Below are 25,034 nucleotides of genomic sequence, written 5' to 3'. Positions count from 1 at the left end.
ATATGTTTCCATCACGCGTATCATCTTTCTTGGAGTACAGTGTCTTACCTGTGGGTGATGAGAAAGGGTCGCTTGCTTTGGGGTAGTTCCCTGCATCGAAGAGATGCGGATCGTCAAGCTTTGATAGATGAACGCACGAAAACTTCTCTTCGAACCTCAAAAAGCGATGGACCAGAATCGTTACTGTGTTTCATGCTATCTCAACTCCCCTTGAGGAAGTTCTTCTGCTCAGGTTCAGGACCCGGAGAATTACAATATTTTTTAAAAAAAGTTCACAGTCAAAGGTCCTGGAATAAATCGCTGTGGAGACAGCGTTATCAAATCGTGAAAATAATGAGAAAAAGTCGGATGATAGTGGGAGAAAATAGGCCTATTCTACTTCGAAATTAGTATTCAACACTAATCACAGATCTCTTACTAAAAAATATCGCCTTCCCCACGTAGCTAGATCCTTTAAGGACAATATCATTTCTTAGCAACAGGAGGGTCGCTTGTTATAGTCAAACATTCTTCCAATAAAAGTCAGTAGCCAGTTGCAGTCTAGAATCATTCCCTGTGCAGGCAACAGTTTCCCAAGTTCCAGTCAAAAATTGTATGAAAGCAAGATAGTTTTGGTCAGGCTGATTGGTTTCGGTCTACCTAACAGGGAAACATCTGTGTCATTAGGTAAGTGAGCCTAAGCCCATTATAGAGTGGCTACTGACTGTACCTGAGTTTGCTAGGCCTACTTTGGGCCTCTGAGGATCTCTTGTAGAATCTTTAATATTCGAGCCTCTTTAGAATCAGTTTTTTTCTAGTAAGAATGAAACTCAACGAACTACAAGTTTTTGAATCAGTCTAATGGTTGCAAGTCTTTTCAAATCTTTTTATTGCGCTTTGCAATTATTGAAAATATAAAATGAATAAAGAAATTGGATAGGGATAGGGATATCTATATATGATTTTCTCTGGAGTTGTAGATAAAGTATAATAACAATAATAATAAATAATAAAATAATACTAATACACATTTAGCATGTATATATGAATACATATATTATATATACATACATTCATATATATATATATATATATATATATATATGTAATTCCATTGTATCATTTAATCAGCCTCTGTAATCGACAGCTATAAAACCGACATGACATTCGGATGAATTGCGCGTAATCAGTATGTGTACATATATCGTGTGTACGCGGAATAATGATCGCCCGGTTTCTTTTTCTTATTGCAGGTGTCGATCGTGGTTCAGGGATCTCCATAGATTGGATCCTTAAGTGGGATAGTTTATCATTATATTTAGTCGCTTAAATCATCACCCTCGTACCGCAACGCCTTACATTCCTACGCTTTTTATCACAATATACTCATTTTCTATAATGGAAATGAAAAAAGGGAAAGCAAACGGTATTCTATATTTGTTTTAATCGGTAAAAACGAAATCCGTAGGATACATTATCGTATGTAGTAGGTCTATCGATATTCACCAGCTGTTTATCGATTTCGGAAGAAAAGGAATGCCTCAACGACGCGTAACGCGACATTTATTCGATTTGATAGTGAAAGAATGTGAGTAACGCGAGGTCAAAGAGAAATTTCTTGTTTTCCTGACTACCTCTAAAAATAACACGGTTATTTTTGAGCTTGCGATGTGTAATATCTCCGACAGGGGATAACCGCGACACGCGTACGGGAATTAGGGCAAACGTTAGGATATTCGTGTCCCCTTGATCGATCACACCTCGTCGGATGATTAGAAGACTGGAGATCGAAAACGTCTCGTGAGCTTTGTGTATCGCTAAACAAGTAGACAGGTTTTTTGGCACACGCTACACTTGCAACAATCATCCATTCATCTCCGTTCCCTACAACTGTAAAGTAAAATCGCACAGATTATTTCGATTTAGCTCGATGATTGATATTCTTCGTTTCACTTGACATTTCTTAACGCTGATTTACTCTTGCATACGTCTGCTTTTACTCATTCATTCTTTCTTTTCTTTCACTATTGTTCCGGCGAATGCCTGAACAATCACCGTACAGACAACTACGTACAAGTATGCATACTAGACCGTTACAATTAGTGTAAATATATTGTCGGATATATCAGAAACCGAAATTCTTTTCTTATTGTTAGCAACGACGTTTGTGGTTGGTGGTTCTCTTTTTCACCTTTAACTTCTTTACAAATTATTCGATACGACATGTGCATTAACACATTCACGCTGGCGTGTACCACTGGTGGCTCACACCGTCCGATAAAGCAAAGTACTCTTAAAGCAGTCGCCTATTGGTGAGAAACTCGAATTGCAGCGCCGGCATGAATATGCTAAATACATACAGCTATATATTTACATATGTGTTCCTCTAATTCAAGATGAGAAAACAACTCCAGCACATTATAGACATAATATCCAACTTATTTTCTAATAAATGCATTTTATTTACACAACTCATTGTACTATATGTATAATATAGGTAGCAGCATTCATTTTTCAAAGGTTTCATTTTAGAGCTTTGATCCTTAGTAAAGAATTTGTAACAGATTCAAACAAATACAGTTCATTACCACCCCAAATTTTTCTAATTCAGTCTGATAATAATGAGATATTTTATAGAAAAATATATGCATCAAGTAATTATAAAATATTTGTAGTTTTATATGTAGGTATTAATGTTCGACACTTTGAAAATGAGCGTTTCAATAACTTATTTAAGCAACTAAATCATAATTTTTAACAAAACAATTTCTTTTATAGTAGATAGTAATATACAACAATAGTAGGTGAATCCATCACAAACCACAAACGTGTTTTACTTCGATATCACGAGATTATCTCGAGATAACAGTTCCGATGATCCTCTTTCCGTTCAACGTTTCATTTAACTACGTATTTACAGGACTAGAGTCTTATCTCAAATCTTACATGCCTGCTCGTATGATACATACACCTAAGACTCCTTGCGATGATCGATGAACTAAAAATAAATCGTTGATGAATGAACTGAACAATTGTTAAAAATAATATGTATAGAAATGTTGGATTGAAAAACTATCAATTCATTGTAATCACCGAACAGGCAGTAAATTATAAGCATAGTACGTGATACCTTAAGACTAAAATCTTAGACTATATGAAATCAGTGCCCACGATAATTTTTCAGCACCATTTCACAGCATTTTCAACGAATCCTAAGAGTCTTTTCTCTCAATTATTTTATAATATCATCAACGCCGCGTTTCACCAATTATCGTGGGCAAACGTGGTGGCTAGATCTTATCAAACAGTGAAATTTGTTAACTTGCCTAAATAAACGTAACAGAAACGCCTATTTTCTTTTTCTCAAGAAATGCTTCTTTCTGTTTTCAAGGTTTCTTTATGTTCGTCTGCCATTTATTATTGGAGCAATTTTGCTACCTTTCCTTCTCATAACACTTAATTCGAGTATTTCTTATAGATTAAAATGTGTTATTGTACCAATTTCCATTTTTCGTCATCATTTAGGTAAATTATGAATGCACTGTGCAATGAATTTTATTAATTCATTGTGTGAATCAGTTTTCAAGCAATAATGGAATGAAACTTATAAATGGTCAAATTAGTAGTCAATGTTTCTGTATGAATGCATATGTTTCCTCTATACCTATTTTTTTGCAATACCTTTTGAATTGCTTAGTATTTTTCGTCACACTATAGTTGAAAAGAACGTATGTATGTAATACGTTATTTATAATTGTATGACCAAGTTTTTTCACAACGAAGAATTAAACAATTTGTTCAAATAATGATTTAAAGTACATCGATAGTCGTACATATATAAAATCGAATGCTTCGGTGGTTCATGATATAATGATTTGACGTTTACGTTAAATTTCTCAAATTAAACGAAAAATCCCTGTTTTATGAAGAATACATTGAACGTTTAGGTTCTCCGTTTTCATTATCTTATTACTAAATACGTAAAAAAACCAGATAGATTGTCAATAGATAGATATTCAGATTAAAGTTGCATAATATTGTTTTTTAGGTAGAAATTTAGTAAGAATAATCAGTACACATGTTAAACAATACTGTCTCCCTAAATTGATTATGTTAAAATGACATATCAGTTGCTAAAGAAAGGTTCTTTTTTTAAATGAAAGTTAACGAAAAAACACATGTTACAAAAAATTATACATCGTTTTTAACGAAAGTAACAAGACAGTCGAACCAAACGAAACTCTTGTAACTTAGAACCGAACATATTCCATCAGCTGATCTATTTTACCTACTTTTTTTCTTGGTCACAATATATACTGTTCACGTTCGAGGCTCTCGTTTTCGTGGCTAAAGCCGAATAAATCTGGGCCAACTATAAATATCAATAGGAGCATGACTGGGTTTGTTTCTCACACTGTTTCAAATGGAAGTCTCAAGGGATCTTACGAAAAATCACAGGCATTTTTATGTAATCGACAGAGAGACTTTAGCTTCGACGATCGGTTTACTCTTCGCGTACATAAAGACTTGCCTTGTACGTATTAAAAGACGGAAAAAAAAGTATTTCTGATTGAGCGTCCTTTTGCGAGAAACAAGGATTGAGTAGTCTACTTAGTTGTTTAGAATGGCAGGATCGTACTTCTTAGTTTCATATGGAATTAAAACGCGCAAAATTGTACACGCTACATTTAGCTAAATAGATACGACATTGTGATAAATACGAGCTTGCTATGAATACGAGGATTCATATCCGGCGCAGAAATTACGAAACGCGTTCAAAGTTCATCAATGATGCAATTAAAGGGATGTTAGGTGTTTTGCAAATAATAAAACACCTAATTTCTTGAAGTCCGTGAACTGTAAAGTCGTATTTGCTTTAAAATGCATAGATACTTGACTCTCGGGCGTGGCATGTCTACTTTATTTGATCTAGATCCCCGCAGTCACGGCCATCGACATCACTGAGCTCTATCACACAACAGAAAGTTGGTTGCCAAGAATGAATAACCACCATAATGGTAATTATCGTTTAGCTAAAGTCGCGCTAAACTCAGGGAACTTCTTCAGAGCTGCTTTTGATTGAAAGCGTCGCGATGCCGTGACTGATACTGGTCGCCTTCGAACATAGTAGCCGATTGCTCCACGGAAGTCGTCCAGACTTCGTGACTTCGCCGAGCAATCGGTCTCCATTCTTTGTTTCGACTTTCCTAAATGGAGGAGGGTTCCTTGTCGCAACGGTGCACAAAGCCGTGCTGCTCTTGGGGTCATCCACTCGAGTGTTCAGGAAGCAGTATGCTGACCGATTTGCGGTTTGCAGATCCGTTGCTAAGGTTACTTGCTGCGTTCGTTGCTGCAAGAGCAGACGGGGGTCGATGCGATGGCGCGACTACACGTACTTCTGGTCGCGGAGAAGCCTCCCTAAGTGGACTACCGACGTTCACCAGGTCTTCTGGGTTGGTCAGGGCAGATGGTCTAAAATGAAAACTGTTCATTCAAAGTTCTGGACGTTGCAAACGGAGGAAAATTACCCACCTGTGTTGGGGTGGTGGTGTAGGCGTTCTTGATAGAGGAAAACTGGCGACTTCTCTCGTTACCGACAGTGATCGAATTGATCCAAATGTTTGGTCTGGCGATAAATTAGCACCGACACTTTGTACCATCCCACTACTGAAACACACATAAATATCTAATAACAACAATATTAATGACACACTATGTATTATGTAACGCTATTTAATATGTACATCTAGGAGCTTCCTTATCCATGTGTGACTTTCTTATTAATTTCTTTCGCAAATAAGCCTAATTTAGTTCTTCTTAACAAGAACTTTCAGCAATCCAATCTAGCATTATCCTGTATCATTAAAGTTTTAAAGACTATGCAATTGGAGGAAAGGTTTGTTAAGAAAGACTATGGTCTCACCTGACCGAACCTGAAGTAACCAAGAATGGCATAGGCGTTGGACATGGGCTTAAAGGCGAACTGCTAACTGAACTGCGAGTGCTGCTTAACACAGAATGGGGGCATTGCGGTGGGCCGACGTGTACACCGCCAGATGCATTTCCACTTTTGCTCGAGGTACGTCCCTTGAGACAGGGAATTTTCGACCATCCGCTAACGTCTTTGCCCGACACGCCTATCGACAATTTTCTGTATTAGTTGGGATTACTGCAAGCAGACACCATGTTTAACCATTCATTTTCTTTCAACTATTAATACTTCGAGGAAAATCTATTATCTATACTTGTTTTGTATGAATCTACGTTAGAATATGTACCTACATGTATCTATTTAGAATACATTTGCTACTCATGTATGTACATGAGTATCTGACGTCAAAGTCTATAAGTGTATAGATGAAATATTAAAGCTTTAATGCTAACATATGGCTATTACGTTAGAATGGAAAGCTATTGACGTTGTTAAGTGGAATTGTTTCATGAAACAAAGAATGCCACATTTTTCAGCTATTATTTATTTGAACAATGATTACGACAGAAAAAAAGACGTAAAGGTTATCGTAAGATCGAGGGCAACAGATGTCATGGACCCCAAGGGCGGAGCACGTCCTAGTTTAGCAGGCTAGTATAGCTATCTATAGCTAGGTCATCCACGAAGACTTTATTTTCTTACGAATATGATTGTTTTTAGTCGCAGTAGAGAACAGTTGCATGCAATTCGAATGATTAAAATATAAAATCTGAGTCAATCGTAGAATAAAACCACGGCGCGGGATTGACCAAACGCGCGCACTAGACGAGAGGAAACACGGAACGATGCTTAAGCAGGTGCTTTATTGATCGACGAATTCTAACATGACGACAGAATGCGAACAACGAAGCAGCTTTGGCTCGCCAAGTTCGTTAATCCCGCTGATGGGACGAGGCTTCTTTCAAATACATTCAGTTTCGACAAAATTTGCAACCCTGCGTGTTTGTTTGTGTCTTTAAAAATCTATAACGTTAGTGCTGTTGTTCAGCCATAAAGCATGATAATTTAATGCTAAAACCGTTGCCACGAAATCCAGTCAAGTGTATTATTACAGAAGATATTATACATAATAAACCCATGGTAATTGGAATAAACGCTAGATTATGGTAATAAAAGTTCTTAATAATGCTTTGTGCATGTATCTCTGCCTGCCGTTTCAGCTTCAATATTTTCGAGTATAAATACCTATCACTTACATTGTTATTCCAAGAAATAAGGTATTTAGTAGAGAGATATTACAGGCAGGATATCCAAGCAATTCATGTACATAAAAATATGAAATTTGCGATTTCAACTTCGGGTGCAAAAGGAGTAACTGCAGCAATAGTTACATATCCAACCGACCAGCGGAATAATTTGATAGACTCGTATTAGCCTGAATTCCGCGACAATCCAATTAGCTGCCCTAACCCTGATCCAGCCTCGTCCTGAATTTCAAGCAATTGACACGAACTAGTGCGCACTCTGATAAATTAACGTTTCCGATAGGCTTCCTAAGACAAGTCAAATTGACGTTCGATGATAGAAAACTGTAAAACGTCTTCAAGAAGCACCGAACTTATCTTTGTCCTATTTCAGCTATTCGCAATCTCATTATCACGCGTCTGAGCGTAATCAAGTTATCAGGAAAAACGGAATTCCTCTATAAAATTATGCAACGAAATAAAAATCAGAGGAAAAATAAGTTACTTCATTTATATTATAACAAAATTAGAAGATCGCAGTTTTTAGACATTGAAAAGTATTTTATAGCAGAAAAGAGACAAAATGTTACAAACATAATACGCAGGACTCACCAAGCATTTTTACACCTTGAACAGGACTCAGAGGGTAAAAGTCTCCGTGAAGAGGACAATGGAAACCGACTCTGCGCTCCCTTCGTCTCGCTCTCCTGGTAAGCATGCACAGCAACACACCAAGGCCTAGCATAAGACAGCCAACAACAATGCAAATCGGCCCAAGAATCCGAGAGTTTCCCGTGAACGCAATTCTGGCTGCATACGAATCCTTATCCTCGTCTTCGCCAGGTCCACGATAGGAGGCAGCTGCAACCAACAAGTACACGTATCAGACCTATATTTCGATTAGATATGTCGGCTATGGTAAAATAACTTTAATCACAATACATTTAAGAATTCTTCTAATAAAATATTCTACGTGTACAAAATGTGGATAAACTATTTAAAAAATTTCATTTTCTTGACCCTCTAAACCAAAACCTAACCTTAATCGCATGCACTCAGCGATCTCGACGCTGCGCCGTCAGGAAACAATTCGTCGACCTCTTTTTATCGTGGTAATTTTTCCCATCTTCTCGCTTTAAGTCCCTCGCTCTTTCACAATGCACCTCTCCTACCAGCAAAAGATTGAGCGTGCACGCTCTCCTTTTTTTCCTAAATTAAACGAGAGCTCGTTTATGCGACGATGAAATTTTTAAGGCGCCCACGAAATTCGCTTTTAACGAAGATTCCTAACTCAAACATTCTCGTTAGTTCTCTTTCGGGGAAGCACAGTATTTTTGACTGCGTTACGTTATGAATGTTTCAAATTTAATCTGCCAGAGTGCTTGCGGTAAAATTCACGCTTCCGTACCTATGTGTTACGTGTTGCTTTGAGCTTGGAGATTTTCTGGTTCCACAGGAACTACCACAGGTAGCCAAAAACGAAAGAAATAGAAAGCAATGAAAAAAAAGGAACTACAACACGATATTCGCTGAAAATGTATCGATTGCAAAGCGTATAACAAGAGGATCGCTATCGGTTGATGTTACTCCATCAGGATTTGCAGCGACATTGCTTAATGTAAGAATCACGAGGTATTAGTGGTTAAAAGGAAAACAGACTCTAGTATTTCAAGTGACCTTTTACTTCCTGAGTACAATATTCATTGATCGATATAACAATCTTTAACCGTTTATTCCAACGATGTCTGCCTGCCATCTAGCCACTGTAGATGTGGTTAGATGAACATTACGATTCTTTGAAAATTAATGGGGTTGAATAACATTGTCATTCAAGTGTTTACTGGCAGCTTTGGCTTATAACAAAGCTTCTTATTCGATATAACTAATCGAATTCTGTCGAAGTACGCCAGAGGCTTCGGATTAGCAGTCTACTAAGTAAGCTACGAATCCAGAGACGTTTTCATCCTTATATAGCATGCCATCTAACATTGGTATTTGCGTTTGTCTTCATTCTACAAATTTAGTACCTTCCTATACTAATTAACAATTTTTTAACAAATCTTCTTTACACTGAAACAAAACAGTTTTAATCCGATACTTCATTCCTTCGACGCCGTCTGCTAATCGAAGAAAAAAAATCTTTTATTATCTATATTTCGCTGTACTTTGTAACTCTGAGAATGGATAACATGTACACCCTGCTCAGACGATTCTGGCCGCGTCGATACCCTCTACTTCTTTCTTACGCGGGAGCCATTGAATAAGAGAAAGGAAGATAAAGTGTCGGTGCGGTCAGAATCGTTTGAATTGTCCGTACGCCTGTGAGCAAGAAGTTGATAAAAACATTTTCCTAGAATATACGTACTTTGCGTGTCAGTAAGACAATTTATACTGTTGATACTCTTCATTTAAGCATATTTGGTAAAAACTTCCATTGTTTCTATCTTTACTTATCTGTACTCGTGCGATTTCCGTATACTATGTACCAACATATTTTGTTTTTAGCAGCATGTCATCTTAAGACCAATGATAACTATTTCTCCGAATCGTATTCCATTATTTCACACGCGAAACAATTCTGATCGATTCGCATTACAAAGGAATTGATTGTGTATTCATCCTGGTCACCTCGTTATTCGTTCGATACGAAAACACTTTCATAAAAACATGAATAACAACCAAGGATTCTTTTTCCTTAGCTCGTTCTAATATTAGCGAACAATTGCGATGGGGCACAATGGTGTCAATATAGTGTATACAGACATACGAACTACGTAAGTAGAAACAATGAGGAAGAAGATACAAACCAGTGAGCACAGCGCCGACAAACATAAAGAGAAAGCCGAATGCCGGAAGAGCAATCTGGCAGTTCGCAGCTATTACAACCCCAGCCACCATCAAACCACCCTCAATCTTCTCTACTCGTAAGCGCGATATGGGGGTTGGACATTTTAATTTCGCGCCGATTCCACCACTCAGCGTACCCTCCTCAGCTGCCATGGCGCTGGGCCTGGAAAAATAGATCAAACACCTTTAGTCTAATATCCATCCTTTTAAATAATTCATACTTTGATTTTAAGCGATATACATATAAATATACATATACATATATATAAATACAAGCCCAGTTATTTAAATTAGTCTATTAATATAACATTAAGGAAATCGAATTTTTCATCAATTACAAGTAAAAATGTATACAGAATAAGTTCTTTAATTAATGTCTTTCCATATAAGTACATTTTCCAGCAGCATTTAAGGATCAATAATTTTCAGTAGAAAAATTGTCGATATCTGAATTGCTATAACTTTGTGAAAAAAGTCGCCCATGCAGCAATGAATCTAGGCTCATTTTTACGTATCCATCCTATCCTAACCGAACATTTTCTAAATTCAAACGACTCTTCGGAATTTATCACAATCTTTTTTCGCGATACAATTATGAATCAAGAAATTATGAATTCAATGGCGAAAGCCTCCTCTTTGCAACAAGCCTTCAAAAACTGATATAAAATGTTTTGTCGCAGATTTATCGCACTTTTATTCAAAGTGCGATAATTCTTTCACCTTTAAAGTTTCCGTAAAATGAATTTTATTTTCACTTTTTCAATCTGCATCCAATTATAAAATCATCTTTGAGAAAATTAAATTCCTCTTTAAAATGTGTCTAGTTGAATGCGAATTCCGAAAAAATCTAATTTAAACATTTCGTTATGCATATGTATAAAAAATATTGATTTATTAATCTTAAAATATACCTTCGGAACATGGGATATTTTAGTGCTGATAAATTATTTTAAAAATGTAAAAAAAAAAAATTGGGCTCAGCCGGGATTTGAACCCGGGACCTCTCGCACCCAAAGCGAGAATCATGCCCCTAGACCACTGAGCCTCTTGTGACTCTTGACGCTATCCTTATGTTTATAAGGTAAAAGGTAAACTAACTCCATAAACAATTATTTATAATTATTTCACTACATAATCACCTTCAAATAATTCAATTCGAATGCGTATATAAAATAATCAAATAACTGAAACTACAGAACACTAAACACATGCGTATCAGAACTTTTTTTAGTAATATCTTGCTATATAATTCTTATATTTCAAATTTGTTAACAAAAAAAAAATTATGAATTTCCATTTTGCGCGAAAAAATTCATATGAAATTATAAATGAAAAAAGAAACATATGGAAGAAAAAAAAACTTGGGCTCAGCCGGGATTTGAACCCGGGACCTCTCGCACCCAAAGCGAGAATCATACCCCTAGACCACTGAGCCTCTTCGATTTGTTTTCTCATGTACATTATTATACCGACACATTTGAAACTAGCACTTTTTCAACTGCATATACATATGTATATTGGAAAAGAATGCCGAATTTGGGCCACTAAAATATTTCTTACTGTATGTTTAAATATTCTGAATATTTAAAAGATAGCCGAAAACATATTACTAAATTGTATGTGGTTTCCTAAATTGTATCATTGGATTAAAATATGAAAATCATTAAGTTTTATTAAGAACAAACTTTACAAAACATATTACACAGACGTCACTATACCTAATTTTCAAAATTTCATAGTAAAAATGAACAATCTAAGCAATAATATTTTTTGAATTTCGTATCTACTCCTATACACGATGTATGAACCAACTATAACATTTTATGCATTTTATTATGTTTTCTTCTTTGATTCTTCTCGTAAGGTATTCAGAATTCTTTTTTGCCTTTAAAAATAGTATTGCTTTCGCAACATTCTACCATTATCTATACTGAACTGACCGAATTTAGGGAACTTGACCAAATAATTGAAAATGTTTTACCTAACCATAATTTTAGTTAAAAATTTCAAAATGTATACAGTAAATTGTAGCTTAATAAATATACTTTATATACAGTGTATATAGTTGAAAGTCACGCTATTTACTTTTGAAAAACTAGAAGACTTACAGTTGGATACTAAAATATTAGTTTCTCAGTTGTTAAAACACACTGCGTTTGCTTCCTTAAACATGAAGTGGTGCTATTTCGTAGTCAGTATTAGATTAACTTAGTATTGTAAGCAACATATATTGCCCGTGATACAGCGCAAATTGATTTACGCATTACGCCCAAATTCGGCAACCTTCCCCTGCACAATAAAAGGCGCAAAGAATCTCATCTTCAATGTGCCGTGTAATAGTTTTATGGAATATAAGTAAAGTATAGCAGCTATTTGTAAGCAAAGCTTACGAAACCATATGTTTTAATAAACTATGGTTCCGGTTACGTAATTATATCCCACGCATACGTAACCATATATAATCATATTAATTACGCAATTCTTACGGAATGAATGCATACCTAGTTACTATCTTCGTGCAAAGTCGCTGAGCTCAGGAAGCGATATAGAAATTTCCCATCTAAAGAAGTCGTACGTAATTCGCTAATACGAGTGTTAACAATGTGGCATTCGCGATGAAGAGCTTGACAAGATCAGCAGCGTTGGTTTTTCGCGACGGAGTTAAGCTCTTGAACTTTGAGCTACCATCGCCCAATTCATATGGACCGACCTATCCGCTCTCGTCATTAAACAAACCGATCTCATGCGCCGCATAATGAAAAGGGTACCTCATTAAATCTACTCCGATCCATGAAAGAAAATAGAGAAAGGAGGGATAAAAAAAGCGAACGCAAATTCACGTTGATAAGTCTGTATACTTATTGTTAGTTCGGAGCAAAGAAAGATCATTTTTTGCGTTATCAATAATTGGGCGAATGAAGTCAGTGTAGCGTAGAATGACCGATTTCCACGCGTAATCGTGGAAAGGGTATATCCGGTCTTCAGCGAAAAGTATTGAATCTAGAACGTGATCGTGCACGTTGCACAGGTGACCGTTGAACAAAGGCAATGGTACAAATTGAAAGAATATCTAGACACGTCGTTGGCAAGTAAAACGAATCTAACAATAAGCAAAATGACCTTGCAGGCAAAGAGTTGTGAACGTGGTGGGTCGACGACCGGTTAGTACGGCTCACGGGATGCAATAAGGAACGCCTTTCTACAGCCTTGACTGCAACCTCCATTACGTACGTCGCTGCTAGCTTCGTCACGTGTAAACGTGCGTCGAATGACGCTTCACTGTCGCTCTTCACCCCACAAACAATACGAACATAACTCTAACCTGTTATATATATCGCGTAGATGGATATTTCGATAATCAAATTATTATTTCTTCTGCTAATCGAACACCAGCTTTCTAAAGAACATCCACACTAATTCGTGAAATCGTTTTCGAGGCAGCCTGCAACACCACTCGTGGAATGATTATCCAGTAGTTTCAAATAAAAATGCTGAAAATGGAATAATGACTCATAATGAGAAGATGACTGTTCGCCGCGACGAGTTCACTATTATCTCGTGCCTAGTCTTTTCCGACGATACAACGCGTTTGCGCAAACTGTAACATGTTTTAAAACGCGTCATCTTCGGATGAAAATTCGGAAAAAGAAAATGATTCTACTGATGTAGATTAGTCACGTCAGATACAGAAATCGGTAGAATAAGCCCCAAGTCAGATATAGTAATATGAGAAGAATAAACCCCAAGTTAAATACAGTAAAGTGAGTATAATAAGCCCCAAGCCGGGCATAACAAAGTTAGTAGAATAAGCCCCAAGCCGGGCACAACAACAACGTCAGTAGAATAAACCCCAAGTCGGACATAAAAAGGTCAGTAGAATAATCCCTGACTCAAGCATAACAAATTCAGTAAAAGAAACCCCAAGTCAGACATAACAGAGTCAACAAAATTAGTCATAAATCAGACACCACAAGGTGAGTATAATATGCTTCAAGTCACACACAACAACAGTGATTAGAATAAGACCAAGTCAGTAGAATTAGGCCTAAGTCAAACGCAGCAAAATCAGTAGAACAAATCCCAAGTCAGACACATTTCACGCGTATTTTAGGTATTTTCTCAACAATTATTTCATTTTCGTCTTATCTTAGCATGTAGAATCAGCCTTTAAAACTTCTGGCACCTGTCGTCGAACAGCCTGTATACATTGTTCACTGAATTGAATTGTTCGTTAAGGGTTTGATAAAAAGCAAAACCGTCATCAACCTCTTTGAATTCGGGCTGCAGTGTTGAAGCCTCATCCTGCCCTGGCTATTTAGCAACGAAACCAAGTGCCTATCCACACGCGAACGAATGACGTGGACGGATGTCAAACTGAATTGGCGCAATGACCATAACCAGGGCCTAATGCGGCAATGAATGTGCGACCTTTCCTTACCGGTTAAAAGAATGGAACTGAACGGAATAAAATATCACAGTGATTTGTTACGCGTGGAACAATTACGCGAGCATAACATATTTCTTATAGTTACATATCTACAATGTGTACAGTATAGTGTGTTTAATAAATGTGCTTTTAACGAAGTGTCCAAAATATTTGTATTTTCATTACTTGAAATAATTAATATTCAGCAATAATTTTCTGATCCAAGCTTCATAGACCTCACGATATTGTGTGTATGTATCATCGTTGAGGAACGTTGCAACTCTGTTCTCATGGAAACCGGTTTGCGAAACGATGACCAATAAAAATAAAAGAAAGAGGAGAAAAAAGATGACGAAAACATACCGAGCAGGGTTATCGCTAGGATAGTGGGACTTGTCGGTGTGAAACGGCGGGCCGAACGTCATAACCGAACAAGTAGGTAGTCGTTGGTGTCGCTGGAGAGAATCCTTATCAACCCTGTACCGATTCTCATTACCGACCAAGTTCCTGCGACCGCCGAACAGTTCTACTAGTCAGCTGATCGCGCGATGTTTCATCGCTTCGCTCACTGTACGCATAATTGCTGGAATTTTTGCGAGACTTCTCCTGCCTGTTACTCTCCAACCAGCGGCTGTTACACCGCGAGGTTGCACGCACGAATCACAGACGAGCCGAGAAACAAAGGGACCAGTCGCGTTCCTTATTCACTTTCCAATTCTCGACAGGTTTGAACCTCTACGTGCCTTCCTGCCAAACCGTTTCCCGAGCACAACAGGTCGTTGTTCTATGCGTCTACCTCGCACACTCTCGCACACAATCGCACTTCGTTTCCCACAATTTGTATCACAGGATCACAGATATCTTTTAGCACCTCGAACCCGTGCTTCGTTCACGATGGACATCACTGTATCGAATCGTAAAAGATCACACCGTTAATGTAGCTAGGCGGAGTAGACTGGACGAAACGCGAGAGGGATCATGAGATTCTCTCGCAGCATTCGCTGCTACTGTCGTGAATAACGGTATCGAGGCGCGGTCGATGTACACAAATCACGCACAAAAATCAACAGAACGGCACTCGAGGAACGTGGCAGTGCATTGACCTGTCATTCCTTTAGCTTCCTCGTTCGGATCAGTCGTCTAGCGTTTCGTTCACATTCGATTTTGCGTCGACTCGTTGGTGAATTTATCCGTAGAAAACTGGTCGCGATGTGCAGCAGATTGCGCGACTGTACGTGAAAAACAGGAATACTCGACGGAAGCCGAGCACGGCCGAGATGAACCGAGAACGGAGAACCAACACCTCTCACTCGTAATGTACGACTGGCGACCAGCTTCGAGTCTCCGAGGAAAGCCGGCCGATGAACAGAGAGCCTCGACACCCCCGGTACCCCTCATCCTTTCCTCGCCTCATGGCACCCTGAACGCGTCATCCCACCGCGACAGAACATGTCGCTATCCTCAACCCCCTGCCTGCCTGCAACAGCATCTCCACCGATATCGGGCACACACATACATACTTGTGTATGTGTGCGTTCAGAGTTGTCACATCAAGCAGCTTCTTTTCCAATTTCTTCGCTGGGTAACGTGAAAAGTAGCATTCCTGGATGTTATTCGTCGAATACTACTGGCAGAAAGAAATTTGAAAATTATTGGGGCCCCGAGACAAAGTATTCAAACGTTTTTCATTGCATCCTCACGAAATACTCTCCGTTCTCATTGATTCGAATCGAATCGCGTGACGTGAAATTATACGTTTTCGTCACTTTTCAACGCGTCTCTTGCTACCTGGGTCACCTATTTTTACTTCCGTTAACTTTCCGCAGGAAACACTTGCACGCCGCCAGCACTCGTTCAGTCTTGAATTTGCAATGCTCCCGCTGCATATTTAGTTCAACGTTCAAAGAGAAAATGTACTTTTAAATACGAGATAAACTGGAACATAGGAATATTTCTGCCAGAAAATGAAATAAGACGGGATGTGCTAGAGTGGTTCATAAGTTGCTTTATTACTTCAAGATTTAATACTGATTTTCTAGAAAGGAAGAGATAAAGGAAGGAAGTATTATTTGTAGTTATGAAAAAGGATATCGTACGACATCGAGAAACTTATAGATGACGCAATCAATATCGTCTATCGAGTATCGAACGTCAGGTCATTCTTCTTACCCTCGACGCAGTCTCCTGAAGCCTGACCTACCCTGAGGTAGGAAGATATTTTTGAAACGAGTGTATTTGAACGATCGATAAAGGTGCTTGAAGGACTGAAAGATCGAATGATTACGAAAGCTACGCCTACGGAGAGAAAAGAAGGAGAAAACCGTTCGTACGCAATACCAACAAGTAAATTATAATTAGTACTACGCGTAATAAACACTAACAAGCATACAAACAAGTATAATCGCAGAAATATAAGATTTAATTACTTTATCTTCACATCAATTTTTCTGACATAAACATTTCTATGAAAAGGTGAGGAAAACATTGTCTCTTAGAAAACATGACTGTTTCCTCTCGTAGAAATCTGATCATCAACTTTCGTGGTAGCAATTTCTTCTTCGAACTCGTTTCTTCATTCCATTCCCCGAGTCTTCTTCAGTTGTCAGAGACTTACTTCCAAGGACACCTTTCATGAAAGTCCTACGTATTAGCTAAATTAGCCAAAATCAAAACATACAAACATCATTGACGCTTACGTCTTACGTGTTTCGTTATTGTCACCGGTTCAATGCGGACGGTCCATCACCGACCGCCATCCATACTTCCAAGTTGATCCACTTAATGATCACGTAAAAAAATATCAAACGATTGATCGTGCACATAATCTCAAACATATTGGTTTCGGAAGGCACGCCAAAAAGAAGGTTGCGAAGAACCGGCGCATCGACTAGAAAGGCCTGCTTCCACATTTCAGGATCCAAATTCGTTTCATTTGTTTCGATTTCGATTTTCGTTTCGGAAACTGGATTCCTCGGATACGTACAAGAACCGCTCAGCTCCTGCATCCAGTTTTCAATCGTCTCGAAAATTGAACAGACCTCGCCCATAGTTCTTTCTCGTTCGGTACGGGATTGTTCCTCGAAAAGCTACCATCGGCACAATCGACGGATAACTGATCTAGTTTGTTCATCGCTAGCCGATGGTTCCTGCTGCGAATGCCAACTTTGATGTTGCTTGCGGTTACCTAACTGCTCTAGAATCGTCATCGGTTAAAACTGCCCGCTTCATTACGAAACTGACAAATATATGTATTAATACGTAATTCTCGTTGATTCAAACAATGATTTAAGGGGAAATTCCAGTCGAAAGCTTTTAAAACACCGTTTTTTTAAAGATTATTCACTTCTGTGATCGTTGAAGAATATGTAGTTGAAAGGGAATTTTAAATTTCTAAAACTTACCAAAGTTATGTGCATTTAAATGGTACCTGCTGCGTGAGTTTAATATCAGCAGCTTAACTTTAAACGCGTTTCTCTCCGAACATCATTTTTCAAATTGGCAAGATAAATATTTCAAAAAGTAATGGATCGCTTTAAATGTATCTTTTTTTAAATTAAAGAATATATCTTTTCGTAGGCACTTAACCTGTGATAGGTTAATACCGTAACCTTTAAGTTCTTCCAAAATTTACTCATTTTATTCATTTTTAAGAGATGCTGGAATTGTGACAAAATTGGTAAAAATATTATGTTTGACTTTAAGGTGTCAGAAAATGATACAATAAAATTGTTTTTTCACTTTCGTAGATATACTGCTTCGAAAGTTTCATGTAGTTTAAAAATATATTCGACTTTTTGGGTTCCAGTTTAAAATCGAGATGCTCAACATCCAAATTTTTCAAGGACCACCCTTTTATTTGAATAAAATACAAAACATACCTACAATGTTTTATATGCTCAAAAGATATTATAATTACACGCGAAAACTACAAATTATCATTTTCTTTATTATTTTATTAGAAAATATCCTAAAAGTGAGCTTTCTGTAGGCGCCCAAACCGAAATTAGACCGAACTCCTTAACACTGAAAGTAGTTTATTACAGAGCATCGTTTAATATAAGGTAAGACTTCCAAACGTACCACTTACTGTGTGCTGACTAATTAATTGTACCTACCTTTTTATTTCCATATATAACAAGATGAAGCACTAGTAATCTGAAAATGTATGGTTATTCTTTAATGAAATCAAATATTTCCAGTTTACAACTACTACAACTTGTTATAGGTGGAATTAAAACATGGGGGGGGGGGGGGGGGGGGGGGGGGGTGTACTCTTACTTTACATACATACGTATAGTACGTACATACATTTCGTAACAAGGTTAAAAGATCACTAATTTTGAAGCGAAAAATTGTCGATACTTGAACTGTTGTATCTGTGTGAAAAAAGATCGTACAGCAGTGTACATGTCGTGCACTTAGACTTATTTTTAAACATGTACTTCCTCATCCCTCTATTCAATTTACTAGAAGACGTTTTCATTTCTTATACTCAGACACGAAGCAGAAAAGTGAAGTTGGCTTTTTACCCCGAAAATTTTCCAAATTTAAACGACTCTATGAAATTTAACAAATTTTTTTCGCGATTCGTTTTACAATGAACTTTAACACGTTGACTGCCACTTTCACTTCATTAAAAATTCTATCACTTTGGCTGTGATTCCAGCTTTAAAGAAAATTGTTTTTAATTCTTTTTCATGATTATTTGAAAATGTTTTGTCTCTTTTACTAAGTGTCGCTGAAATTCTGTATATTACTATTATTCATGATTATGTAACTTACCACTATTCACAATCATGTAAAAATTGTCACCCACATATGGGTGACATGGCAGTCAACGTGTTAAGACAGAATCCTTTACAGCGAATCCTTAAAAGTTGATGTATGATTTTTTATCGCCGATTTATCGCACTTTGAGTGAAAAGTGTATCTTGGGTTATTCTAATGTCGACGGCACATGTTTCATTCAAAGAGTGATAAATCGCCGATAAAACACACTGTACGACAATTGATGAGTGTTCTTTGTAAAGAGGAGGCTTTCGCCTGTAAACTCATCGTAAAATGAATTGCGAGAAAGATTTGTTAAATTCCGAAAAGTCGTTTGAATTTGGAAAATTTTCAGGGAAAAAACTGTTGTCACTCTCCTGACCTACATCCGAATACAAAACCATCTTCTCGAAAATTCAATTTAGGGATAAGAAAGTAGATGAAGAAAAGGCTTACTTAGAAATGAGTCTAGGTAACACTGCTGTACGATTTTTCTTCACAAAGTTACAGTAACTGAAAGACGCACAATTTGTCGGTTTAAAATTAGTAAATCTTTAATTTTGCTGCAAAGTGTATGTACGTTCATTCATTCTCGTAAGACGTAGGTAAATACGTTTGACGCAATTGCTTGCATAAAACGTGCGACGAGGACTAAAGAGCACAAATACTGTGATGCGATGCACCTCCCGTAGAGTGACACAAAAATAAACTCTCGGTAGAGCTTACAATCAATGACGTCATGCACGGTCAGAGTTCACCGGTCAGTGACCTCTATCCGTTCCACTCACCTGGTAGTAGCACTTACGAAACGATATGTATTTCAGCTTTGTGACGTTTGCTCATTGTCAGATTAGTTGTTCTGCGTGAACATGCTACCTAGATCAACGATACGACCACGCGATCCTGCACGAAAAGTAACTCGATACTACTCTACATACAAAACGGCACATCTACGATATGCCGACCGAATACAAGCACAATTGTCCTGAACCTTTTCCCATAATTGTACCAATTGTTATATCAATATCACTGTTCTGAATGTTCCGTAATATTAATACTACACAACGCAACGAGATTCTTCGAATTACTAAACACACTGGTCACTGAGGGCAATTGTAAGCTCGTCACTCGTGTAAACATAACATTTTTTGTTCGATGTAGACGAAATACGTATGAGATTTTTGGGACAGTCGAAAAATTGTACAATTTGGAATATATATACGTAGCTATATGCATGTATATATATATGTAGAAAGGAAAATGTCATTGACTAGCATGAAATTCCCCAGATGGGGGAAAGGATAGAAGAGTCGAAAAAGAAGGAAACACGATGTTCAGCTACTTACTTACTTGTTGTCGGCGTACCCTAGCTGATTAGACGATGACGATTCGTCACTGTCATTATTATCAGCCTCTTCTCTCGGGGGTTGCGCTGCGGCATGGCTCCTGTCGCCGGTCGCCAGGTCAGTAACGAGAGTGTACATCGACGGCCTTTAGATGGTCGCGAAAGGTCGCTTCCTGGACGACATTGTCGTCAGATTCGCGGATCAACGTGAAAAACACTTTTCCTGTGTTGTCCCTAGTATTAAACAATAGTAACCTAATTGAATAGATTCACGAAGAGGGCCAATTTCCTTTACGACCCTTGCACACCCAATCGCAAGTAGCGCCCTCGCACAATCAACTAACTGCTTGTGTACAAATGTAAGCCTGTGGCACCACCTTGTGCTTACTCTTGGGAAACTTGGGAAACTGTCAGAGTATCGTTCGTAAGTGATCGATGTTTGTTTGCTAATTGCATTCCAAAACAACTCTACCTACATATATGCATGAAATAAAGTAGGAAAGTGCAGTTACTGTACATGCATGTATACATACATACTTGCATACATCATGTGTAATATTACAACGTTAATTTAGTTATTATATCATAATTTGTATTCACGGAGCAACTTTTCTTAGTAGCTAAGATATATTTAAGAAAGTGAGATTGAAGAATGTTATTCTGTCCGAGAATGAAAGAAAAATAGTAGTGTAACACGTTCGGCAAGGATACCTATACCTATGTAACTTCTAGACGTAATACATATTTAGAATGGCGCAGCGACCTCCACTGTCTAGCAGACAAAGAAAATAATCGTTGCTCCAGTTGGATAGGCGCCAACAAATGTAGCTCCTTTTTAAGTTCGCCCTCCAAACGTAGCCTTGACTTTCAGGTCATGATATCATTAGCAGGTATCCCGCACCTGCAGTCTGACAATGAGACCTTAAAAGATTAGAATACGTATCTAGATGCAGCTGTTAAATTCATTGATAATGTCTCCTAAAAATATCTATAGGACTCGATCGATTAATTACACTAAATCTTTATTTCGTAATTGTGAAGGATACAAGTACTATTATAACTTTCACAATTAAGTCCTCAGGTTTAAATACAGCATTTTAAAATACAATAATGCTACAATATTTTCAGTACTTCAGCTTTCATTTATTTTTTTCGCGATCATTTAAAAGTTCAAAAGCCAATATCTTTTGCATAATTTTGAAACCTGACGATATGTTTTTTAAGTCTCAAGGCAAGATTGTCAAAATCAACTGAAGTACAGGGTGCCAGGATAGTGGTGGCACGTAATCTTAGACTGTATGTACTTATAGATATGGCCTTAGATGATTGCCCTGAAGCAAAGATAAAACATCTACGTGACGTCACATGTGAACAAGATGTATGTATAAGCTATACTAGTACGATATATACTATGTAGCTATTGCAATTTCAAAAGAGCGATATACCAATGTTTCAAACATTTAAAACTATTTTAATGTTCGACTTGGCTATGTTGTTAATTTTTATAAGAAACAAATAAATAAATGTATGCATATGTCCTACTTAAAGTATACAAGATAATATTTTTTATAGGTATATGTTTTAGTCATTAATTTTTACTTTACTTTTACAATTTTAAATAGTACTCATTATAATATATTTTGGAGATTATAATTTTGCAAAATTTATTTGAATTCGGTATTGAGATAGTGATAATATTCTGTAAAAGGTGTCTAATTATTTTCTTAAAACTTAATTTAGCTTAAACGAGTAATAAAAATACGAATAGTACATAAATGCTTAGAGGAAAATTATTTATTTACAATTATAAATTATAAGATAAAATAGTTTTAATTAGCCTGCTGCGTATTTTATTTTGATCATAAACTAATTTGTTGTTTATATATTGTCGTATATTTCCTTGTAGCCTTGAACACAGCATGTTTACACCATTTTTAATAATTTGTAATGTAAGTTAATACGGCGTCAACCATTTTGAATCATCTTTTGCTCACATGTGATGTCGCACTTTCCACGTTATCTTTGCTTCGCTCGATTCTGAATGACAGGAATCTGATACTGTAAGAGTCATCTAGTGCTTCATCTCTGAATTAAAATTGTTCTTGTAGTCTTCTAAGGAAATTTATTATCATATTACGTATCTTACAAATTCTTTTACTTGGGTGAACTTATCTTAATTATATTTACTTACATTTAGACAGTTAGACTAGATTTAATATAATACGTCTATGTATGTATAGATAATAAAATTATTAGCTGGCACTGTACATAACGTTAGAAAAGTATTCCAGGTAACAATTTCTGTCTGCACACCACAGACTTCTATACAGGGTGACCATTTTAACTGGAGCCCCTCGAAAGTGCTGCCTCTATTGGCCAGAGGTACAAATACAGAGGTGTTGTCCTCATTCTAGGTACTTCTTAAACGCTGGTTGTAGCTTATTATGGAACTGTCAATTTTATAACCTAAATAAGTGCGAACAAATCGATTCCTAGCTAATAATTATTTGCATCGTTAGTACACAAAATTGTTAGTTGTAAAATATTTGCAAACTATTTGCTTGGTTTAATTTGAATTTTTCACTCTATGTCATGTAAAGAATATGAATATAGTAATAATTGTTTGAACAGTGTACAAGGGTTAATGTGCATGGTTAATAATTGTTTGGACATGACTATATGATGAAACAATAATTTAATGACCCACTAGCATTGGAATGAGATGATGAAACACCGTATTCCCTAATTTAAAGGATAGAAGAATAGGTTACTCAATGTAATACTTTGTAGGTTATGCTATTACATCATGAAACTTGTAAATCTATCATCTCTTATATACTTCGACTTATTTATAACAAATCATTCACGTCAGATATCTTCCCCGAGGCATAGAAACTGAGTCTTTTATTTCTGTATTTAAGGGTGACAACAGAATTTTGAATGCCAATTACAGGCCAATAAGTAAAGGAAGTCTTATGTTGAAGATATTGGAGAACATGGTTTCCGATAAATTATTATTATTAAAAAATATGTTAACCTAAGAAAAATGTGGTTATGTAGCTGGCTGCTCTACTGTAATCAGTTTAACGAATTATAGTCATTATATTACAAATACCATTGAGGTGAGACAGTCGATTGGACCTCAAGTTTTGTAACAGGTGGACCCCAAACACTAAAATTTAGTAATAAGTACAGTAGTTTAGTTAGTTCAGGTGTCTATCAGGAATTATATCTTGAACCTTAGTCATTCAATCTTTTTCAACGATAACTGTAAGATTATTATTAATAGTATGTTTCTCCATTATATGAATGATGTACAAATGTTTTGCACTATTGTACATAAACATGATACTATCCTCCTATGAATTAATCTTTTGAATTAGGAAAAATGGTCTCATGACAACAATCCTAGATTCAATATATTCAAATGTTTTATGATTCACTATTGCCAGTATTCCTCCTTTGAATGTCATATTTACCTCCTACCTATTTTTAATGACTACTATTAGAAAATAGGCCAAGAACGCTTATATATTTTTCTTAGAGTTGTTTGAAGCAGAAGAGTTGCATATTTTAACAGCATTTAACATATCAGAACATATCAGAAATTATTAAATCGAAGTATGATTGCATTAAATGTCTGTATAAATAAATAGTAGCAACAAATTTATATACATATACATATTAGCACATTTGTGTTGACTAAAAAAGGGGGGTAAACTTTGCAAAAGGTAACTAAATCCCAACAAAAACACTGTCAGTGTAAAAATATGCGCCAAGTACATCTACAGAAATCCTGATTATTCCAATCTTACAAAGTATTGAAATCAATTAGTAAAGCCAAGTAAATTAGCTTTTTATAGTTTATGTGAATAGTTCAATATGTGCTCTAAAAAATTTGCCACATAAGCACTGCTTCAGGAGCCACAGACAAATTGAAAAATTAAACTTAAAATGTACTTGGCAGGTCCTTTTGCGAAAAAAATGTTTATACCAGGTCTGAATTGAGTTGAGAGAAGGGACTAAGAGAGACTAGAGGGACTAGAAGAGACTAGGACTCTAGGACTATAACTTTTAACTAGTATATCAAGAGTCTCGGTAGAAACTCGCGCCAAGTATATTCGCTCTAAGAATGGTGGGGATGAATCAATTTATACGTCAAATAAGCGATCCTACCAACCATAAAAAATTTAAACATTAGCAGCGACCGAGCTAACAGTCCAGAACTGTATTTTTAGCAGAGTTGGTACAAGCTTACTCGAAACTCCCTGCATTCTCTACATCTAGTTTTGAAAGAATTAATCGAGTGTGTATATGAGTGTACAACAATATAACTGATATACAGATACTACTTAACTTGTTCAAACCTTGCTTACTTTTAATTAAGCTATTGTGGACCATGATTTCGATGCAAAAGGGCCTGCCAAGTACATTTTAATTTTAATTTTTCAACTGGTGGATGACTCTTAAAGCGATGTTTGTTCTAAAAGTGAT

The 25,034-nt window shown here is 36.7% G+C and overlaps 1 protein-coding gene, 2 long non-coding RNA genes and 2 other non-coding genes across 9 annotated transcripts; all 5 read right to left on the bottom strand.

Moving 5' to 3' along the window:
• Window positions 1-1,276: 1,276 nt before the first annotated feature.
• LOC143186788 (uncharacterized) lies at window positions 1,277-20,824 on the bottom strand. 5 transcript variants are annotated; one of them, XM_076390559.1, is made up of 6 exons: window positions 20,546-20,824; window positions 9,963-10,165; window positions 7,768-8,016; window positions 5,903-6,116; window positions 5,512-5,646; window positions 1,277-5,451 (listed from the first exon to the last, which is right to left on the bottom strand). In XM_076390559.1, the coding sequence occupies exons 1-6, from the start codon at window positions 20,677-20,679 to the stop codon at window positions 5,244-5,246; spliced, it is 1,143 nt and encodes a 380-aa protein (XP_076246674.1). In that variant the 5' UTR covers window positions 20,680-20,824; the 3' UTR covers window positions 1,277-5,243. The 5 variants fall into 5 exon arrangements, with proteins under 5 accessions (XP_076246674.1, XP_076246675.1, XP_076246677.1 ...); XM_076390560.1 differs by having other exon boundaries at window positions 5,512-5,643; XM_076390562.1 differs by having other exon boundaries at window positions 20,542-20,642.
• On the bottom strand, window positions 10,976-11,047 carry Trnap-ugg (transfer RNA proline (anticodon UGG)). The gene has a single exon. It is a non-coding gene; the product is annotated as a tRNA-Pro (tRNA).
• On the bottom strand, window positions 11,366-11,437 carry Trnap-ugg (transfer RNA proline (anticodon UGG)). Its single transcript has one exon. It is a non-coding gene; the product is annotated as a tRNA-Pro (tRNA).
• LOC143186789 (uncharacterized) lies at window positions 16,829-18,436 on the bottom strand. The gene is made up of 2 exons (XR_013003106.1): window positions 17,125-18,436; window positions 16,829-17,054 (listed from the first exon to the last, which is right to left on the bottom strand). It is a non-coding gene; the product is annotated as an uncharacterized LOC143186789 (long non-coding RNA).
• A 1,490-nt stretch (window positions 20,825-22,314) lies between the features above and the next one.
• Window positions 22,315-23,109, bottom strand: LOC143186802 (uncharacterized). Its single transcript, XR_013003109.1, has 2 exons — window positions 22,732-23,109; window positions 22,315-22,652 (listed from the first exon to the last, which is right to left on the bottom strand). It is a non-coding gene; the product is annotated as an uncharacterized LOC143186802 (long non-coding RNA).
• Between the last annotated feature and the right edge of the window lie 1,925 nt (window positions 23,110-25,034).

The sequence above is a fragment of the Calliopsis andreniformis genome, unplaced genomic scaffold, assembly GCF_051401765.1.
Source record: "Calliopsis andreniformis isolate RMS-2024a unplaced genomic scaffold, iyCalAndr_principal scaffold0022, whole genome shotgun sequence".
Classification (NCBI taxonomy): domain Eukaryota; kingdom Metazoa; phylum Arthropoda; class Insecta; order Hymenoptera; family Andrenidae; genus Calliopsis; species Calliopsis andreniformis.
The sequence above is the reverse complement of the archived record's forward strand: the minus strand, read 5'-3'. Positions and strand labels throughout refer to the sequence as shown.

Bases quoted from the DNA above. Each gene is read 5' to 3' on its own strand.
- LOC143186788 (XM_076390559.1), bottom strand. From the start codon at position 20,679: ATGTACACTCTCGTTACTGACCTGGCGACCGGCGACAGGAGCCATGCC. The intron at 5,647-5,902 runs GTGAGACCATAG...TGTGTGTTTCAG, and splicing joins GTTACTTCAGGTTCGGTCAG to TAGTGGGATGGTACAAAGTG. The intron at 5,452-5,511 runs GTGGGTAATTTT...TTTTCATTTTAG, and splicing joins ACACCACCACCCCAACACAG to ACCATCTGCCCTGACCAACC.